The sequence below is a fragment of the Bos mutus genome, chromosome 8, assembly GCF_027580195.1.
Source record: "Bos mutus isolate GX-2022 chromosome 8, NWIPB_WYAK_1.1, whole genome shotgun sequence".
NCBI lineage: Eukaryota > Metazoa > Chordata > Mammalia > Artiodactyla > Bovidae > Bos > Bos mutus.
The window spans coordinates 12,043,127-12,065,642 of NC_091624.1; the positions used below are offsets into that span (position 1 = coordinate 12,043,127).

The 22,516-nt window shown below is 43.2% G+C and overlaps 2 protein-coding genes across 6 annotated transcripts in view; one reads left to right on the forward strand and one right to left on the reverse strand.

The window, feature by feature from the left end:
* ZNF483 (zinc finger protein 483) overlaps window positions 1–18,713 on the reverse strand; it is a 49,626-nt gene extending 30,913 nt beyond the window's left edge. Inside the window, exon 1 of the mRNA XM_070376062.1 lies at window positions 18,670–18,713. Coding sequence (XP_070232163.1) covers window positions 18,670–18,713 — 44 coding nt within the window. The remainder of the gene's footprint in view (window positions 1–18,669) is intronic.
* The window catches only part of ECPAS (Ecm29 proteasome adaptor and scaffold), a 110,365-nt gene continuing 106,300 nt past the window's right edge, over window positions 18,452–22,516 (forward strand). For 2 of the 5 annotated variants that reach the window (XM_070375116.1, XM_070375117.1), the window contains exon 1: window positions 18,452–18,733. Coding sequence is in view for 2 of the 5 variants with exons in the window: in XM_070375117.1 (XP_070231218.1) it covers window positions 18,712–18,733 (22 nt within the window). In the remaining 3 variants the exon portion in view is untranslated. Of the gene's footprint in view, window positions 18,734–18,833; window positions 19,389–22,516 lie in introns of those variants that run through there. The other 3 variants (XR_011465034.1, XM_070375115.1, XM_070375118.1) reach the window with 2 other exon arrangements.

The following is a 22,516-nucleotide window of genomic DNA, read 5'->3' on the forward strand; positions in this document are numbered from 1 at the left end:
AATGGAACACTTCAGTTCAGTTCAGTCGCTCAGTCGTGTCCGACTCTTTGCGACCCCATGAATCCCAGCACGCCAGGCCTCCCTGTTCATCACCAACTCCCGGAGTTCACCCAGACTCACGTCCATCGAGTCAGTGATGCCATCCAGCCATCTCATCCTCTGTCGTCCCCTTCTCCTCCTGCCCCCAATCCCTCCCAGCATCAGACTCTTTTCCAATGAGTCAACTCTTCGCATGAGGTGGCCAAAGTACTGGAGTTTCAGCTTTAGCATGAGTCCTTCCAAAGAACACCCAGGGCTGATCTCCTTCAGAACGGACTGGTTGGATCTCCTTACAGTCCAAGGGACTCTCAAGAGTCTTCTCCAACACCACAGTTCAAAAGCATCAATTCTTTGGCGCTCAGCCTTCTTCACAGTCCAACTCTCACATCCATACACGACCACAGGAAAAACCATAGCCTTGACTAGACGAACCTTTGTTGGCAAAGGAATGTCTCTGCTTTTGAATATGCTATCTAGGTTGGTCATAACTTTCCTTCCAAGGAGTAAGCGTCTTTTAGTTTCATGGCTGCAGTCACAATCTGCAGTGATTTTGGAGCCCAAGAAAATAAAGTCTGACACTGTTTCCACTGTTTCCCCATCTATTTCCCATGAAGTGGTGGGACCAGATGCCATGATCTTTGTTTTCTGAATGTTGAGCTTTAAGCCAACTTTTTCACTCTCCACTTTCACTTTAATCAAGAGGCTGTTTAGTTCCTCTTCACTTTCTGCCATAAGGGTGGTGTCATCTGCATATCTGAGGTTATTGATATTTCTCCTGGCAATCTTGAAAATTGGAAACACAATTCCAACTTGTGTTTCTTCCAGCCCAGCATTTCTTATGATGTACTCTGCATATAAGTTAAATAAGCAGGGTGACAATATACAGCCTTGACGTACTCCTTTTCCTATTTGGAACCAGTCTGTTGTTCCATGTCCAGTTCTAACTGTTGCTTCCTGACCTGCATACAGATTTCTCAAGAGGCAGGTCAGGTGGTCTGGTATTCCCATCTCTTTCAGAATTTTCCACAGTTTATTGTGATCCACACAGTCAAAGGATTTGGCATAGTCAATAAAGCAGAAATAGATGTTTTTCTGGAACTCTCTTGCTTTTTCCATGATCCACCGGATGTTGGCAATTTGATCTCTGGTTCCTCTGCCTTTTCTAAAACCAGCTTGAACATCAGGAAGTTCACGGTTCACATATTGCTGAAGCCTGGCTTGGAGAATTTTGAGCTTTAATTTACTAGCATGTGAGATGCGTGCAGTTGTGTGGTGGTTTGACCATTCTTTGGCATTGCCTTTCTTTGGGATTGGAATGAAAACTGACCTTTTCCAGTCCTGTGGCCACTGCTGAGTTTTCCAAATTAGCTGGCATATTGAGTGCAGCACTTTCACAGCATCATCTTTCAGGATTTGAAATAGCTCAACTGGAATTCCATCACCTCCACTAGCTTTGTCCGTAATGATGCTTTCTAAGGTCCACTTGACTTCACATTCCAGGATGTCTGGCTCTAGGTCAGGGATCACACCATCGTGATTATCTGGGTCATGAAGATCTTTTTTGTACAGTTCTTCTGTGTATTCTTGCCATCTCTTCTTCATATCTTCTGCTTCTGTTAGGTCCATACCATTTCTGTCCTTTATCGAGTCCATCTTTGCATGAAATGTTCCCTTGGTATCTCTAATTTTCTTGAAGAGATCTCTAGTCTTTCCCATTCTGTTGTTTTCCTCTATTTCTTTGCACTGATCACTGAAGAAGGCTTTCTTATCTCTTCTTGCTATTCTTTGGAACTCTGCATTCAGATACTTATATCTTTCCTTTTCTCCTTTGCTTTTCGCTTCTCTTCTTTTCACAGCTATTTGTAAGGCCTCCCCAGACAGCCATTTTGTTTTTTGCATTTCTTTTCCATGGGGATGGTCTTGATCCCTGTCTCCTGTACAATGTCACGAACCTCATTCCATAGTTCATCAGGCACTCTATCTATCAGATCTAGGCCCTTAAATCTATTTCTCACTTCCACTGTATAATCATAAGGGATTTGATTTAGGTCATACCTGAATGGTCTAGTGGTTTTCCCTACTTTCTTCAATTTAAGTCTGAATTTGGCAATAAGGAGTTCATGATCTGAGCCACAGTCAGCTCCTGGTCTTGTTTTTGCTGACTGTATAGAGCTTCTCCATCTTTGGCTGCAAAGAATGTAATCAATCTGATTTCAGTGTTGACCATCTGGTGATGTCCATGTATAGAGTCTTTTCTTGTGTTGTTGGAAGAGGGTGTTTGTTATGACCAGTACATTTTCTTGGCAAAACTCTATTAGTCTTTGCCCTGCTTCATTCCTTATTCCAAGGCCAAATTTGCCTGTTACTCCAGGTGTTTCTTGACTTCCTACTTTTGCATTCCAGTCCCCTATAATGAAAAGGACATCTTTTTTGGGTGTTAGTTCTAAAAGGTCTTGTAGGTCTTCATAGAACCGTTCAACTTTGGCTTCTTCAGCATTACTGGTTGGGGCATAGACTTGGATTACTGTGATATTGAATGGTTTGCCTTGGAAAATGGAATACTTCAGAACAATGAAAAGGAGGGTTTATTAAAACATGCTACATCCAGATAAATTTGCTGGCATATTGAGTGCAGCACTTTCACAGCATCATCTTTTAGGATTTGAAATAGCTCAACTGGAATTCCATCCCTTCCACTAGCTTTATTCGTAGTGATGCTTCCTAAGGCCCACTTGACTTTGCATTCCAGACTGTCTGGCTCTAGGTGAGTGATCACACCATTGTGATTATCTGGGTCGTGAAGATCTTTTTTGTACAGTTCTGTGTATTCTTGCCACCTCTCTTAATACCTTCTGCTTCTGTTAGGTCCATACCATTTCTGTCCTTTATTGAGCCCATCTTTGCATGAAATGTTCCCTTTGTATCTCTAATTTTCTTGAAGAGATCTCTTGTCTTTTCCATTCTATTATTTTCCTCTGTTTCTTTGCACCGATCACTGAGGAAGGTTTTCTTATCTCTTCTTCCTATTCTTTGGAACTCTGCATTCACATGGGTGTATCTTTCTTTTTCTCCTTTACCTTTTCCTTCTCTTCTATTCACACCTATTTGTAAGGCCTCCTCAGACAACCATTTTGCCTTTTTGCATTTCTTTTTCTTGGGGATGGTCTTGATCCCTGCTTCCTATATAATGTCATGAACTATGACTATGTCCGTCCATAGTTCTTCAGGGACTCTATCAGATTTAATGCCTTGAATCTATTTGTCAGTTCCACTGTATAATCATAAGGATTTGATTTAGGTCATACCTGAATGGTCTAGTTGTCAGTTTTCATTCCAATCCCAAAGAAAGGCAATGCCAAAGAATGCTCAAATTACCACACAATTGCACTCATCTCACATGCTAGTAAAGTAATGCTCAAAATTCTCCAAGCCAGGCTTCAACATTACATAAACTGTAAACTTGCAGATGTTCAAGTTGGATTTAGAAAAGGCAGAGGAACCAGAGATCAAATTGCCAACATCCACTGGATCATCGAAAAAGCAAGAGAGTTCCAGAAAAATATCTAATTCTGCTTTATTGACTGTCCCAAAGCCTTTGACTGTGTGGACCACAACAAACTCTGGAAAAGTCTTCAAGAGCTGGGAATACCAGACCACCTGAGCTGCCTCTTGAGAAATCTTGTATGCAGGTCAGGAAGCAACAGTTAGAATTGGACATGGAAAAATAGACTGGTTCCAAATAGGGAAAGGAGTACGTTAAGGCTGTATATTCTCACCCTGCTTATTTAACTTACATACAGAGTACATCCTGAGAAACGCTGGGCTGGATGGATGAAGTACAAGCTGGAATCAAGATTGCCAGGAGAAATATCAATAACCTCAGATATGCAGATGACATCACCCTTATGGCAGAAAACAACGAAGAACTAAAGAGCCTCTTGATGAAAGTGAAAGAGGGGAGTGAAAAAGTTGGCTTAAAGCTCAACATTCAGAAAACTAAGATCATGGCATCTGGTCCCATCACTTCATGTCAAATTGATGGGGAAACAGTAGATACAGTGACAGGCTTTTATTTTCTTGGACTCCAAAATCACTGCAGATGGTGACTGCAGCCATGAAATTAAAAGATGCTTGCTCCTTGGAAGAAAATTTATGACCAACCTAGATAGCATATTCAAAAGCAGAGACATTACTTTGCCAACAAAGGTCTGTCTAGTCAAGGCTATGGTTTTTCCAGTGGTCATGTATGGATGTGAGAGTTAGACTATAAAGAAAGCTGAGTGCCAAAGAATTGATGCTTTTGAACTGTGGTGTTGGAGAAGACTCTTGAGAGTCCCTTGGACTGCAAGGAGATCCAACCAGTCCATCTTAAAGGAAATCAGTCCTGAGTCTTCATTGGAAGGACTGATGCTGAAGCTGAAACTCCAATACTTTGGCCACCTGATGTGAAGAACTGACTCGTTGGAAAAGACCGTGATGCTGGGAAAGACTGAAGGTGGGAGGAGAAGGGGACGACAGAGGATGAGATGGTTGGATGGAATCACCAACTCAATGGACATGAGTTTGAGTAAACTCTGGGAGTTGGCAATGCACAGGGAGGCCTGGTGTGCTGCAGTCCATGGGGTCGCAAAGAGTCAGAAACGACTGAGCAACTGAACTGAACTGAACATCTAGATAAAATCTCAAAGCGAAAGAAGTCAAACAAAATAAAATACATAGTATATTATTCCATTTATATGAAATTGTAGAAAATACATATTTATCTATAGTGCATGTATACTCAGCGCTCAGTCATGTCCAACTCTTTGTGATCCTCTGTCCATGGGATTCTCCAGTCAAGAATACCAGAGTGGGTTTTCATTTCCTCCTCCAGCAGTTATCTATAGTGACCAAAGCAAAGCAGTGCTTGCCTGGAAGGAGAGAGGGCATACAGGGAGAGAGGTAGAAATAACCACGAGGGAACTTTTGGAGGTGACAGACATATTCATTATATTGATTGTGGTGATATTTTCATTGTGTACACATATGTCAAAACTCATTGAATAGTCCTCTTTTAATATGTGTGGTTTAGGGACTTCGTGTCGGTCCGTGCTTCCGGTGTAGGGTGCCTGGGTCAGGGAACTAGAGCCCAACATGCTGCAACTAAAACCTGGTGCTGCCAAAATACTAAACCTGGATAAAGCTTAAAAGTTTGTCATTCATTAAACCTAACTTTCTGAAAAGAATGAATATTGGAATAAGTGAGTGAAAGGCAGAAAGACAGGCTACTGGGTGGGCTAAAAGATGGGAAGGCTTAAGCAGTAGAAGAGTTGTAAGTGGTGACCAAGCCTACAGTGTGCCCACGGGAGTGGGTCACTGCAGTGGAATGAAGGGGAAGGTGAACAAGAAGACACATTCAAGGAAAGCATAGGCCAAGTATGGACGGCCCCGTCAATGGATATTGACATCCAAGATGCTCCAGGACTTAGAATGGAGAGGAACACCTCACCTAGGTGGAGCACTGGTCCACAGGCAGCAGTGAGGAACCAGGAGGATGCTGATTGTACCGCCCGACCAGTGGAATGTGAGGTGTAAGAGATTTAGCACTTTATACGGAAGAGGGTTGCATGAAGAAAGCCATTAACAGACAAGGTAGGAAGTAGAAATGGGTTCTGTGACACTGAAGTTGGAGGGGTGTTCATAGCTACTAAACAGGTTCCAGAGGGCTCAGTGGAGGGTTTGGGGGGAAGAAAGAGAGGTTGGGTCAGCCTGAGAGAATGCACAGAAGCATGGGTTTTGTAGTACAAGATTAGAAAGATTCTCTGCATTTCCTAGCCTGGGGTAAATTCAAGGGTGTCAACAGCTATTCTTCTATCTGACAGTGTGTATAGCATTGTTTGCCTATGAATCTTCCTTGACTCATAGATCCAGTTCCAAAGGTGAATCTGGGCAGAGTCACAATATATTTCTCTGGGTGGGGCTTAGAATTAAACGTTCTTTGAGCCCCTGAATACAAAACTGGACTCCCATGAAACATGCTAGGCACTCATGACCCGGGAGTTAGTTCTCATCTTTGGAGCTGGCTGCTTTCTAGACACTGGATGCCAGTTTTGCTCCAAAGGCTCCACTGGCTGGCCTCTGATGCTCTTGGGGACAAGAAACAAGGACAGGCTGCAATGTGGCCAGATGATTTTCTGAATGTGTTGACATTACCTAGTTACAGTGGATGTCCTTACTGGTTTAGGAATGTTCACCTTTGCATTGACCTCAGCTAGCTGTGTTCCTGTTTGCTTTACAACTTGGATTTCTCGTTAATGACAATCTTTGTTCTTCCATATAACCTGTCCTATATTTAAAGTACCTATAGTACTTTTTGAAAGTAAGTAGATAGGAAGGGCAGAGAAGGCAATGGCAGCCCACTCCAGTACTCTTGCCTGGAAAATCCCATGGGCGGAGGATTCTAGTAGGCTGCAGTCCATGGGGTCTCGAAGAGTTGTACATGACTGATAGACTCCACTTTCACTTTTCATTTTCATGCATTGGAGAAGGAAATGGCAATCCATTCCAGTGTTCTTGCCTGGAGAATCCCAGGAATGGGGGAGCCTGGTGGGCTGCCATCTATGGGGTCACACAGAGTTGGACATGACTGAAGCGACTTAGCAGCAGCAGCAGATAGGAAGGGAGTGATAATCAATAATGTTTACTTAAGACAGCTCACATATTCAAAACTTAGCTTCTTAGCTTTTTTCTCATCTCCATACCAATTCTTCTACCTTGATTTGTTGTTGTTCAGTCGCTCAGTTGTGTTCAACTCTTTGTGATCCCATGGACTGCAGCATACTAGGCTTCCCTGTCCTTCACCATTTCTGGGAGCTTGCTCAAATTCATGTCCATTGAGTTGGTGATGCCATCCAACCATCTCGTCCTCTGTTGTCCTCCTCTCTTCTACCTTCTATCTTTCCCAGCATCAGGGTCTTTTCCAAAGAGTCAGCTCTTCACATCAGGTGGCCAAAGTATTAGGCAAGAATACTGGAGTGGGTAGCGGTTCCCTTCTCCAGGGGATCTTCCCAACCTAGGGATCAAACCCAGGTCTCCCACATTGCAGGCAGATTCTTTACCGTCTGAGCCACCAGGGAGGCCCCTACTTTGGTTAGTGATATTAGCTACTCTGTCACTTCCTGGAAACTTTCCTAAACTGGAAAATTCATGATTCGTCTTCCTGTTCTTGAGTCTATCTCGAATTGTCTCTTGAATTTGCAGCTCAGCTTTCCATCTCTACTACTTTTCATCTGGAATACTGCAATACCTGCCAAAATAGTTGCTTCCCTTTCTCCTTTCCTTCAATTGATTTCCATTTATTAAACATCTGAGTATACAAATGAATTGATATGTTATGAGTTTAATCCAACAGGACATTAACAATCAAGTAAATCACAATGGGTTATTTAATTCTGATGGTCTCATACAGACAGAAGTTTCTCTGAGATTCAAACTTTTTCTTGGTACCAGATTATAGGAAAAGCTATTCCTTGGGTGAAGGACACTGGAAAACATAACAGTCAATTTCTTCAAATGGATTTTCTTTTTAGAAATAAAAAAAAAAAGTTAATAATGAAGCAAAGTAGCTCTGGAAGCCTAAATAAAAGCCTAAAGCAAAGTCCTACCTTTGAAGGCTAGTGGATTTAGCTGAGCTGAAGGAAATGAGGCATTTTGGAAGGTAGGAAAACATTGAGCAGTACCTCCAAAATTATGAGGGGAAGATATTTCCAACTTAGAATTCTATTGCAGTCATTCTGGTTGTTAAAGTGTAGATACAGATGTTTTCAGACATGCAAGTCCACACTGTTCACTTGCCAGCCTCTTTTTTCTCAGGAATCTCCTAGATGAGAGGCAAACTATGAGCCAGGCTGCTGCCTTTGTAACACAGCCAGGTTTCATTGTTTACGGCTACTCTCAGTGTTATAGTGGCAGAGTAACTCAGAAGCTGTATGATCCACAAAACCTATTTACTAGCTAGTTCTTTACAGAAAAAGTTTGCCAATAAGGTGCACTGTATCTCAATTATAAATAAGAAATCTCTGGTAATGAGAGTAACAGTTGTTATCTTTTTCAGGCTAAAACGAAGAAGTCAGAATGCAAAAGATGAAAGACAGGACTTCTTTTTACCAAAAGATGTCTTTAAGTAGACTAAAGCAAGGTATGGAGAGGAAGTGACAGATTAAAGCTTTTTTGGGGGGTGGGGTGCACATGATACAGACTGCAGGTTCTTAGTTTAACCTATCACCCCATCCCCTTCCTGAAGTGGAAGTCCTAGTCCTAACCACTGGGCTGCCAGGAAATTCCCAAATAGAGCTATTTTAGGGAGAATGAATATCTGCTCTTTAGACTAGTGGGATGTGGTTATTATTGTTTGTTTTGTTGCTCAATTTTCCCATTCCCTATCACAGGGTGGATCAGTGATCTAAACTAAGTCAATCAACTCTCTCGTCCCAAGCTTTTAAACTTGACACTGTCAAAGAAATGAAACTTTGTTTGGGTTTGAATCAACTGAGGTGATTTTAATTTCTACAGCTATGAGAAAGAGGAATTCAGAATAGCCTTGGGCTGATAAAAAGTAGCCACAGAGTATATTCAGTGCCTCAAGGCTTGTGAATTCATTTGTGATGTGAATGAGAAAATTCAATTGCTTAAGACAGGAGTCTCTTACTAGGTATTAAAGAAACTATATCATAATAACAAGAAATAGAGCTGACATATGTTGGAAATTTAAACAGGATCTTTGTCCATTTAAGAGTTAATCTCTTATTCATTGTGCTCCTCTAGTCATCAGAATGTAAATTTTTCTAATCATCTCTTCTGTTATTGAGAAGTATTAGACCAACAGAATACCTCGGGTTTTTGTTGTTATTGTTGTTTTTGTTTTTTTGACCGCACCTTGTGACATGCGAGATCTTAGTTCCCCGACTAGGGACTGAACCCATGCCCCCTGCAGTGGATGCATGGAGTCTTAACCACTGAACTACCAGGGAATTCCTCAACAGGGTACTTTGGATTCCGAGAGAATTTATGTCAACAACACATAAGTCTCACCTATTATCATTTCAACCTATGGTCTGTTTTATTTTCAACGAAGGTTGAATCAAAGTTTGGGATTTATGATTCTTATTCTGCAACATCTGGAAGTGAAAGGCTGTGTTGTTGCTGAATCATCTGGGGGCAGATCCTTGAGGGATGATCTTCAAGTTTCTGTTATGGAGATCCTGAGAACTGCCCAGTTTCTATCCTTCACGATGCTTAGTTTTTCTTTGTTTCTGTAAACTATGTCAGTGCCGTGTGTGCTGTGCTTAGTCACTCAGTCGTGTCTGACTCTTTGCTGCCCCATGGACTGTACCCCGCCAGTCTCTTCTGTCCATGGGATTTTCCAGGCAAGAATACTGGAGCAGGTTGACATTTACTCCTCCAGCGGACCATCCCGGCCCAGGGATCAAACCCATGCCTTTTCATCTGCCTTGGCAGGTGGGTTCTTTACCACTAGAGCCATCTAGGAAGCCCAGACTACTTCGGTACTCTTCTTCACATATTGTTGTACATACATGAGCTTTTTCTCTGTAGCAGGAACCGGAGAAACCCCAACTGATACTACTTAGCAACAATTTGTAGATAGTAAATAAAAGTGAGAGAGAAGATAGGATTATAGGCTACTCCCAGGTCTCTGGTTTGATCAACTGGATGCTGGATATACACAGTCTAAGGAATACCAGAAGACGGTTTGAGAAAGGAGATGAAAATCCACCTTTTAATACTGACAAACATGTAGGACATCTAGGTAGAGATGACTTAACTGGAGAAGGAAATCAAGGATATTTAGTAATTGAAGAGGAGGGAGTAGGGATTGCAAAGAAGAGGTGGCGTGAGAAGAGGTATGTGTTTAAAATCCAAAGAAATGATGATTTTGAGAGGGTGGCAGAGAAAGAAGACAACGAAGGTAACTGATAAGTAGAAACCAATCAGGAGAAAATGGTGAAGGAAAATCAACAGAGGAGAGTTTCGAAAGGGATGATGGAGTCAATACTACTTACTGAGATTGGAATGAAAAGTAACCACTGGAGTTTGCAGTTGGCTGGTCTTCAAGAGATCAGTTTCAGGGAAGTCCAGGTGGTTGAGGAAAGAATAAGGTGCAGCCCGGATATGAGAATGGAAAGAAAAGTATTGGGGTAGGTTATTTTTTTAAGGAGAGACTTGGAGACAGACTAGGATAAGAAGGAAGAACACTGAAGGCGCATTGTTCTGGAACAAGGATCCTCTGGGAGAACATGATTTTATTAGGATATAGAAACATGGATAGTTTTAAGAGACTCAATCTCTAGATGATATATATTCTTCCTTCAAATTGCTTTGCCTAAGAATTCCTCTAAAATCAAGGTTTCTATTTCACAACGGCCCTTCTCTCACTTTACAAAAGCAAACCATGCCTCTTAGCCATCTCCCAGCTAACTAGGGTGGTTTGCATTCAGAGGGGAACAGTTCCATTACTGTCATCAAAGGGATAATTGGATATATCAAATTAGGTAATAAGGAAGTGAATGAAGGCAATTGGGTACCTTTTTTTTCCTGTCAAAAGCTCCTGTTTTTTTCATTGAGATACATTTTCAATAATATTTTACTTTTTATGTTTAATAACTCAAAAGTTGTAACATTAAAAATATGTTAATCAGTAATAGTTGAAGCCTTAAAAATGTTTGTAATGTATTCATGTTGTTTTCATAAATTGTGTACTATTAATTATGATTACTTGGTCATAATAATTTTTTAAAAAACATAGAAAAAACTTTAAATATTCAAATTTATATACATATTTTTGTTGAAGAAAAGGATGACAAAGTAAAACAATAAGATTTTCAAGATTAAAACTATATTGCATTAGTATAAATTATAAATTGCTTCCAATGCAGGGGATCTGGGTTCAATCTTGGTCAGGGATCTAAGATCCCATGTGCCATGAGGCCAAAAAAATTGCTAAGAATAACAAAGTTATTCATGAGTACAGTGAGTTCCATGAGGAAATGCAATTATGTAAAATTTTCTTATTACTAGGAATATATTCATATATTTTTTAAACAGATGATGGTGAACATCAAATCAATATCTTATTTAGAAAAAGATCTTGTTTAGAATCTATATTTTTTTTAAGTGATAGAAGAGTACTCTTGCATGGAGGATCCCATGGACGGAGGAGCCTGGTAGGCTGCAGCCCATGGGGTCTCGAAGAGTCTGACAGGATTGAGTGATTTCACTTTCATTTTTCACTTTCATGCATTGGAGCAGGAAATGGCAACCCACTCCAGTGTTCTTGCCTGGAGAATCCCAGGGACGGGGGAGCCTGGAGGGCTGCTGTCTATGGGATTGCACAGAGTCTACATGACTAAAGCAACTTAGCAGCAGCAGAGCTTTTATTTTAAAATGCAATTATTTACAATAGAATCCATTGTTACAATTCTTTCTTTTCAATTCTTTAAGTTATGAGAGAAAGTTTTAGATGCCAATCAAAAAATATGTAAATGGGTTACACTGTTTTCCAAAATTTTAGGGGGAGTGGAGGAATGTGAACAAAAAACTATGAAGTCACTCTTTTAAGGAAATGAGGAGATAGAATCATCTGATATAGGGATAAATCCTATCCCTTGAAAATAGGTTGCCTCATTCTCTAGAATGCAAAGTATGATATTCTCCTGGACCAGGTAAACTTTTTGCCTTTTCCCAGTGATATCTGGGAGGGAAAAATAAAGTGGATGGTGGGGCTTGCCCAAGGTTGGGATTGATTGTCATCTTCTGTAAGATAGAAATCAAGGAAAGAAAGACTTGAAGGTTCTAATAAGAATTCATTGCCATAAACAGAAAGTGGTGAAAACGTCTGAGCTGAGAATGAGGATCGAAAACATACCCTATGTCCCTAAAATTAAAGGCTTAAACTAATTAGGATTTTCTCTTCCTCATTCAATAACAAAATTGGAATCAGGCTGACCATAGATTATATGGCAGCTCCCACAGTATTCAGGGACCTGGGCTCCTGCTATGGTTCGGCTTCAGTGGCCTTCAATGGTAGGTATGTCATGTTCGCAACGTGGTGGCTGGAGCTCCATCGTGTCTAAATAAACTGAAAAGGCAGGAATTAACAGAAAGGACAGGAAGCAAAAATGACATATCTGCTGATTCAGATCTTTCTAAACAAATTATGGCTACTGCATTAGTTTCTAGATGAATTTGCTGCTGCTGCTAAGTCGTTTCAGTCGTGTCCAACTCTGTGTGACCCCACAGATGGCAGCCCACCAGGCTCCCCCCTCCCTGGGATTCTCCAGGCAAGAACACTGGAGTGGGTTGCCATTTCCTTCTCCAATGCTCAAGTGAAAAGTGAAAGTGAAGTTGCTCAGTTGTGTTCGACCCCCAGCGACCCCATGGACTGCAGCCTACCAAGCTCCTCCGTCCATGGGATTTTCCAGGCAAGAGTACTGGAGTGGGGTGCCATCGCCTTCTCCATTTAGATGCATTTAGCCATTCCACAATTGGAATTGTTTCAAAAATTCCTTTCCCACAATTTTCTATGTTCTTTCCACCTAGTCTTCTAATAAAGAAGTTCGAGGCTTCTGTATTTTCAAATTCATCTTTTGTGTGTGTTTTTTCCTCCTCTTAAATCCTTCTGAAAGACATACTTTAGCATTCCTCTATCTCTTAATTTGCTACTTCTCTAGTTTGCTGTGTCAAGCCTACTGTTTTCTTGGTTATTAAATTAAAAATAAAATGTTCAATGACTAAAAAAATGTACTCCAAATCTACAGGAATTAGTAAAACAGAAGAAAGATTCTATATGGTGGCTAGAGATCGATGTTTCTGAGCTTGAGTTTTAGAAAGTAGAATGTTTTGAATCATGACATGGTTTTATGTGCAGTGAAATATGTCTTCAATCAATAACTGGCTGAAAAGAGCAAAGATGAAGATCATTAATGTTGGGCCTTGGTTGGCAGATTGGATCCAGTCCCTGACTTTTTCAGTAACCGAAACGAATACCAGATGAGTCTTATTTATTTACACAGAATTTTGGTTTGTCTGGGACTTTGGGAATGGATAACTGAATCTTTTAGGGTAGTTGGATTTTCTAGATAGTTTAGAATTAAACCTTTAAGGCACCAAAATTGCTTACTTATTATAATCATTTTAGATGAAATTGCTTTGTAAATTAGTCTAATTCCTTGATTTTTGATGCATGAAATTAGACATCATTTCATCTTTTTTTTTTTTTTTTTGGCCGTGCCATGAGGCATGTGAGATCTTAAGTTTCCTGACCAGAGATTGAATCTAAGCCCTCAGCAGTGAAAGCACAGAGTCCTAACCACTGGTGTGTGCGTGCAAAGTCATTTCAGTTGGACTCTTTGCGACCCTATGGACCATAGCCCGTTGGGTTCCTCCATCCATGGGATTCTCCAAGCACGAATACTGAAGTGGGTTGCCATGTGGTCCGTCCTCTAGGGGATCTTCCCAACCCAGAGAAGGAACCTGTGTCTTTTACGTCTCCTGCGTTGGTGGGAAGATTCTTTACCACTAGCGCCACCTGGGAAACTCCCTTAACCACTGGCGGCTGCTGCTAAGTTGCTTCAGTCATGTCCAACTCTGTGCAACCCCACAGACGGCAGCCCACCAGGCTCCCCCGTCCCTGGGATTCTCCAGGCAAGAACACTGGATTGGGTTCCCATTTCCTGCTCCAATATATGAAAGTGAAAAGTGAAAGTGAAGTCGCTCAGTCGTGTCCGACTCTTCTCGACCCCATGGACTGCAGCCTACCAGGCTCCTCAGTCCATGGGATTTTCCAGGCAAGAGTCGGGTGCCATTGCCTTCTCCACTGGACCACCAGGGAATTCCCTATTTCACTATTTCTTGATGTCAGGATTAGCACCATGAGCATCACTTATTCAAGTGAAATGATTACAGGCTTATGGGGTGGGTAGTGCTTTTGGTGCTTTATAAATAACCCCAGTATGCTTTGCTTTTCAAGTTCTTACAGCTTCTTTTCATAGTTTTCCTGTATCTTGCCTTGTTTTTAGGGTGTACGTTAGAACTTTTGTCATCCATGTACCTGCCCAGAAGAGTGCCCTCTAATATTCTGCTTCTAATCTACTTTGACTGACTATGGAAGCAAGATTGTTTATGTTTACTGTTTCATAACTGTGCATACATTTAGTGTGAATAGGACCTAGCAGAGGGGAGAATGACTTCTAAGGTATAAAACACATACATTTTTAGTTCTTGGATTTAGTGATGTATTATTATTATTTTTAGTGGCCTTTTCTTGGCCTCCTTCTTAATCTCCCCAAATTACTTATCTGTTTTTAAAGTATAGTTGATGTGTAATATTATGTTAGTTTCAAGTGTTAGTTAGTTAAGTCGCTCAGTTGTGTCCGACTCTTTGCGACCCCGTGGACTGTAGCCCACCAGGCTCCTCCATCCATGGGATTCTCTAGGCAAGAATACTGGAGTGGGTTGCCATTTCCTTCACCAGGGGATCTTCCTGACCCAGGGATCAAACCCAGGTCTCCTGCATTGCAGGCAGACGCTTTAACCTCTGAGCCACCAAATGTACTACATAGTGATTTGACATGTACATACATTATGAAGTAAATGATCACCAAAATAGGTTTAGTAACTATCTGTCCTAATGCAAAATTATTATATTATTGACCATATTCCTTGTGCTGTATATTATATCCCTGTGCTTATTTATTTTATAACTGGAGGTTTGTACCTCTTAATCCCCTTCACCCATTTTACTGTCTGTTCTCCTCCCCTCTGGCATTATGTGTTTGTTCTATGAGTCAGCTTTCATTTTTTCTTTGTTTTGCCTTTTAGATGACACATGTAAGTGAAGTCATACAGTATTTGTCTTTCTCTGTCTTCTTTCACTTAGCTTAATAGTTCAGTTCAGTCACTCAATTGTGTCTGACTCTTTGTGACCCCTGGACTGCAGCGCACCAGGCTTCCCTGTCCATCACCAACTTTCAGAGCTTGCTCAACTCATGTCCATCCAGTTGGTGATGCCATTTAACCATCTCTTCCTCTCTTGTCCCCTTCTGCTCCTGCCTTCAATCTTTCCCAGCATCAGGGTCTTTGCCAATGAGTCAGTTCTTTGCATCAGGTGGCTAAAGTATGGGAGTTTCAGCTTCAGTATCAGTCCTTCCAATGAATATTCAGGACTGATCTCCTTTAGGATGGACTGGTTGGATCTCCTTCAGTCCAAGGGATTCTCAAGAGTCTTCTCCAACATCACAGTTCAAAAGCATCAATTCTTCAGCACTCAGTTTTCTTTATAGTCTCTCACATCCATATATGACTACTGGAAAAAACATAGCTTTGACTAGATGGACCTTTAGCATAAAGCCACCTATATTCATCCATGTTGTTGCCAATGGCAAAAAATTTTTAATGGCTGAATACTATTCCCATATACATATATCCATTTCTTCACACATTCATCTATTGATGGACACTTAGATTGCTTCCATATCTTGGCTATTGTAAATAATGCTTCTATGAACATTGGGGTGCATGTATCTTTTTGAATTCGTGTTTTTGTTTTTTTCAGGTAAATACCCAGAAGTCAAATTGCTGGATTGTATGGTAGTTCTATTAAAAAAAATTTTTTTTTTTGGCTGCACTGTGCCACTTGTAGGATTTTAATTCTGCGACCACGGATTGAACCCTAGCAGTGACAACATGGAGTGTTAACCACTGGACCTCAAGAGAATTCCCCAATTTTCAATTTTTTGAGGAACCTCCACACTATTTTCCATAGTGCCTGCACCAATTTCCATTCCCACCAACAGTCCATGAGGGTCTTTCTTGTCTGTTTTTTAAAATTGAAGTAAATTCTAGACAGGAAGTATCCCAAGGCTACTATTCAAAACCAAAGTGCCTAGTAAGATGATGATACTATTTAGTGGGGAAAATGTACTATTAATAGTTTGAAGGGAGAAGCAACTATTAAAAAAAGCTTAGAAGCAGCATTATAAACTGTTATAAAGTACTGTATATAATGAAATGTTAAAGCCATTCCCCCCCTAACAATTCCAAGTCTACATACAGAAATATGTGACTTCATAAATATATAGGAATGTTTTACAGTAGCAATTTTGCAGAAACCTAAATGCTCATCAATAGCGGAATCATTAAATTTTGTCATGTACTTATCATGAAGGTTTTCTTTTTTTTGCAAGTCTTTGTAAAGAAGACTATCATGCAGTCATTTAAAAGAATAAGGTAGTTCTCCACATACAGGTCAGAGTGGTTAAGAATGCAAATTCTAGAGCCATGCTATTTGCGTTCAAATTCCTCCCTAGCCACTTACTAGTTTCTGGCACTTTAGAGTTGTTCCTCAATCACCCCACCTCATAAAAATTCCTACTTCATAAGATTATTGTAATGATTAAACGAATTCATCCAAGTAAAGCACTTTAGTGTCTGGCACAGTTAGTATTAGCTATTGTTACTGATAAAGAAGGATACCTGTGATATATTGTTTGAAAGGTAAAGTTACAGAACACACATCGTAGGATTCCATTTTTGTGAGAATGAACATACCTATATGTGATTTGCACACATGTGGGAATCTGGAATTTATACATAGGAGGAATTTATAAGTTGCTAACTGGCCTTGTTTGGAAGTCAAAATAACAAACGACCTTTTTTGTTGTTGTTTAACTTAGATTTTATACTTTGGAGGTCACAAAGAGTCAGATACACTGAAGTGATTGAGCACACACACATATACTTTGGAGGAGGGGTAGCTTTAAAAGGATCTATTGGAGGTTTTGGGAAATGAAAATTTCCCCATACTAGTCCTTATTAGTCATACTATACATTCATAGAAATGATCAGGAAAGGTTGTACACGCCAAGCTGTTAACAGGAATTATCTCCAGTAGGTAAGATGAGGGGATGGCGAGCAGGGAGGTGGGGACAAACTATATTTTCGGTATTGTGTTGTTTGCAAATAGTTCATCGATTTTCGTGTCACCATCAAACAAAAGAAGCAAAACGTCCTCAAAAAAAGGGATTGGGTACGAGACAGCAAAAGAGACACTGATGTACAGATCAGTCTTGTGGGCTCTGTGGGAGAGGGAGAGGGTGGGGAGATTTGGGAGAATGGCATTGAAACATGTGTAATATCATGTATGAGACGAGTCGCCAGTCCAGGTTCGATGCACGATGCTGGATGCTTGGGGCTGGTGCACTGGGACAGCCCAGAGGGAGGGTATGGGGAGGGAGGAGGGAGGAGGGAGGAGTGTTCAGGATGGGGAGCACGAGTATACCTGTGGCGGATTCATTTCGATGTTTGGCAAAACTAATATAATATTGTAAAGTTTAAAAATAAAATAAAATTAAAAAAAAAACAAGGGATTGGTTAACTTAACATGCTATGAAGTCATCAACAAAAACTGGTGGTGGTGTAGAGCTTTTTTGAGTTAACGTGGCACAATATTTACGGGGGAAAAACAGTGATACAGAACTTTTATCATGAATCTGAACCCCCTCCTTACTTATTTACTTTGGGGGCTTTATACATGTGTACACAGAGACAAGGCCTTGGAGGATGCACACTCAAGTACTTGTACCCGTTAACCTGTAGTTTTCTCTGGCGAGTGGGATGGTGGGAGGGCGCAAGGGCTTTCTTTCACTTTCACTTTTAAATTCTGAATATTTAAAATTTTTGCAAAGATCGTGTATAATTTCTATAATAAAAGCAATAAAGGACATAAACGTCTTTACTGTTGTGTAAGTATCTTGTAACTTGCATAAGTTACATCTGGAATGGTACGTATTCATTTTTCAAGACATTAACTAGGTTTTTATAGGTTTCTTTTAGGGATAAACACAATTTCAACTCACTTAGGATCTTAATTTCTTCTTATACACACAAAAAAATGTACCTGATCTTGTACCTAATTTGTTATGCCAGTACATAACTTCAGTATCACTTGAAGTAAAGCAATTATGCAAACGCCTTAGTTAAGTGACGTCACGGACAAACAAGGCGTAAAGTTTAAATCACTGTATTCAAACTCAATTACTCGGGTTACCAAAAAGAACGTAGGGATTACAACAAAAATGTAAGAAAACAGCTCCTGTAAGTATACAAACTTGCATTTGAACTTTAAAAATCCTAGTTTATTGAACTTTTAGTTGGAGTAGTGATCTTCCCTCACTGGGTAGTCCTAGTTCCTAAGAGCATCAGAAACCTACTCTATGACTGCCTTTAAGTATTAAGGAAGCCCAGCGAGCAGGGTCGGGGGCCGACCGCCGCGCCGGGGCTCGCCCGGGACTGAGTCAGCGGCAGGGCTGAGAAGTTCGGCGGGAGGCGCAGGGCGGGGCTTCCTCCCGCCGACTCCGAACCCAGCTTTACTTTTCCGAGTCCACGTCTCTTCCTTTGGACGGGCGTGTTTCTCCAGGTCGGGACCAGCCAACGTGACAGCCACAGACCTTTACAGAAAGAGCTCCGGCCCGGCCTCGAGGATTTCCCCCGGCCGGGGCAGCCCGGGCCAGCTCGGCCAAGCCCCTCACGGACGGCGGCGCCCGGCTCCTCGGGGGCCGAGCTCGCCGCTCGCCTCACTTCTGGGCGCCCGCGTCCGGCGCCGAGCGCAGCATCCCCGGCATGGAGACCGGCTCGGACTCAGGTCAGAGGCCCGCGCGTTTGTTCCGCTCCGGGGCCGCCACAGGCTGCGCGGGCGCGGAGGGGCGGGTGAGGAAGCGGCTAGGCCGGGCCGCCCGCGCAGGCCGCAGCGTGCGGGGTCCGCGCGGGGAGCGCACGCGGGGCCGGCTCCCGCGCGCGGGGCGGGCGGCGGCAGGTGGGCAGGACGAGCCGCGAGCGAGCGAGCGAGGGCGGGCAGGCGGGCGCGCGAGGGGCCCGGCGGGGGGGCCGCTGGGAGGATGGCTCAGCTCTTTCTAAATATAAAACCGGCGTGAGTCGGGCGAGCGCGGCGCGGAGCCGCAGAGCCGCCGCGCGGGCCGGGCGCACGGGGGACTCGGCCGACGGACGGCGGCTGCTCCGCAGAGGCGCGGGGCTGCGGGAGCGCCCCAGCTGCGAGCTCGCGGAGTACTGCGAGAGCGACGCGTGCAGCGAGGAGGACGCAGGCGGCGGCGGCGGGCGGGCGGGCCTCGCGGGCGCAGCGCGGCCCACGCCGAGCGACCGGAGGCGGCTCCCGGCCCCCGCCGCACCGCGAGCGGCGAGCCCCCCGCGCCGCCCGTCCGCGCCCTCCCCCTCCGGCCCCTCCCTCCCTCCCCGGCGCAACATGGCTGCGGCCGCCGCCTCCGCCTCCCAGGACGAGCTGAGTAAGTGCCACGGCAAGCCTGCGGCCGCGAGCCGGAGCCGGCGCCGCGCCGGGCCGGGGGGGGGCGGCGGCCGGGGCCGGACGGGAGGGTCGTGTCGCCGGGCGGGACGGGCTGGACGGACGCACGGGCGGGCGGCGGCTGCGGCGTGTGGGGGGCTGGGGCGCTCGGGCCTGGTGGGCGGGCGGGCCGCCGCCACCGCTGGCGTTTGTAGGCCTCAGCTTTGCACCGTCACGTTGCGAAATTGAAACCGGAGCCCCGGGAGAAGCCCTCTGTGTGCGATCCGCCTCGGCTTGGTGTGTATGGGGGGGAAGCCTAGCCCCCCTGCCCGCGGAGGCTGGGCTGGCGGAGCGGCCGGAGCCCCAGGGTGGCGGGCTGTGCCCACCGTCCCGTCTGACCCCTCCGTAGATTCCTCCGGTCTTGACTGTGGGGCGAGTTCTGGAAATAGCACTTTCGGGGAGGGGGAGAAGGTGCCGTGTTGTGACACTATGGAAATCAGCGGAAAGGTCAAGAATAGGCGGTGACCCTCAGGTGGAGCAGGAAGGACAGGAGGGCAGAGAGGGTCGCGGTGCTGGCTGCAGGGGAAGCCTCGGGGTGACAGCGCTCTGGGAAAGGAGAGCCAGTGCACACTTGACCTTAAACGTTGCAGTTTTCCGGGGGACGGCGATCCACATTCGGGGAGAGCGGTGGTCACCCTGAATCGCAGGCCGCTCCGCCCGCCGCCCGGGTTCGCCTCGGTGCTTTGTGGGAAGTGTAGTTCCCGGGCGCCGCAGGCCCACGCTGGGGGTCAAAAAAATCGAATTTTCCTAGGACCTGTAAGATAATTTCTGATTGCGTTTGGTGGTGTTTGGATGTAAAGCTTTAAGTTGAAGTGTTGGGTTTCTTCGTGCTGCCCTTCAGTTTATGATCAAAAACAAGAAAGGTATTATTTAGGGATGCTGTGAGTTTTAAATGGAATGAAACCTGGGACAGGTGTCGCAAGCCTTGGGAAGTTTCTGTTGTTACAGCCCCCTCTCTCAATTTCCATATGAAAGTAGTTGTACACATAATAATACTTTCTGTTTCTTTGGTCTTTGGCTGTTTAAAGCTACTTTAATATGCATGATCTCACTTTTCCCCTCGTAACAGCCTACTAAAGCAGGTAGGTAGAAATTATCCGTGTTTTAAAGAGGAGGCGTGTTTAGAGAGTTAAATTTCCTTGCTGCTTTGACACAAAACTGGTGTAGCAGCAGTGGTGTTTGGTCATTTTGAAGCTGAAATGAAGAATTGATGTGACCCTGGGTAGGATGCAGAGCCTGGGTAGACTGGGTCTCTTGCGGTGGTTAGAGATAGACAGGAGCTGATAGTTACAGAGTTGTTGCTTGCCTGTTATTGCCAAGCTGGAGCACCACCAGGCCTTCTGGGGAGGTCAGCTCCCTGATCTTTGTTCTTCCATGTTTTGTTATTGTGATAAACGTACCAGGAAATTTACCATCATAACAATTTTTAACTGTACAGGCCAGTGGTCCTAAGGACTTTCATATTGTTATGCAACCATCACCACCATTTACCTTGAGAATACTTCTCATCTTGCACAACTGAAGTTCACTGCTCACTAAATCCCTCCCCCTCCTCCTCCCAGCCCCTGACAGCCTCCATTCTACTTTCTGTCTCTATGATTTTGATGTCTGTAGATATCTCGAAAGTGGACTCATACAAGATTTGTCTTTTTGTGACTGGCTTATTTCATCTGGCATAATATCCTTAGGGTTCATCCATGCTGTGCCATGTGACAGGATTTTCTTCCTTTTTAAGGCTAATATTCCATTGTATGTATATATCATATTTTCTCATCCACTCATCTGTCTGTCGATGGACATGCTGGTATGTTTTATCTGTTGTGACTATTGCTGCTATGAATATGAATGTGCATGTATCTCTGAGATTGTGCTTCCAGTTCTTTTGTATGTATACCCCAAAGTGGGATTGTTGTATGATATGATAATTCTATTTTTAATTTTTTTAGGAACTGCCATCCTGTTTTCCACAGTGGCTATATCATTTTATGTTCCCATCAGCAGTAAACAAAGGGGTCCAGTTTTTTTCTAGAACCTTGCCAGCACTTGTTATTTTCTGTATTTTGATAGCAGCCATCCCAAGGAGTGTGAGGTGGTCTGACTTTCTAAATGGTTCCACTGCAAGATACCTGAATTCATGTTATACCACTAAACACATTAAACTATTCATTACTAGTTGGAATGGGGACTAAAACTTGAGGAAGAATTGGGTCTCGTTCTTCAGAGGCTGATGTATTTGTATGTGTGCAGTGTACTCCTGTACACCAGGTACCTGGTAACATGTTGGCAGTTCTTCTGGTTAAGAAATTTATTGGCTTTAGCAGCTACTGGAAAAGTTAGGAGGAAGTTATTCCAGTCCTTGCCTTTTCATTGTTCTGTTTGGTCACATCCCCAGTCATTGACTACAGATGTCTGTTGACTTGGTTTCTGTGTTTGAGGAGAGATTAAATACTTGGTAGTTTATACCTCAGAATAATTTAACTTGAAATTACAGTCATAATATACTGCACATATATATAAGGAACGTAAATCACTTTCAGTTTCAGAAAGGCTGTAATAAAAGGAGAGATGGCTGTAAAAAAAAAAGGAGCTAAGTATCTGAATGTTTGCTGGTTGTTATTTATGACTAGTAGATGATGTGTGTGCTGTATGCTTCGTTGCTCAGTCGTGTCTGACTCTGTATGACTCTATCGACTGTAGTCCACCAGGGTCTTCTGTCCATGGAATTTCCCAGGCAGAAATACTGGAGTGGGTTGCTGTTTTCTTCTTCAGGGGGTCTTTCGGACCCGGGGATTGAACGGCACATCTCCTGCATTGGCACACGGATTCTTTACCATCTGAGCCACCAGGGAAGCCCCAGTAGATGATAATAAAAGCTAACTACTATATGCCAGCATTGTTCCCTCCCCCCAATATTTTATAATAAAAATCTTCACAAACATACAGAAAAGTTGAAAATAAACCTTCATATCCCACTACCTAGATTCTACATATGATGTTTCACTACTGGCTTTATCACATATCTGTCCATTTTCAAGCCACACTTTAAAATGTTATTTTAATTATTTTGTTATT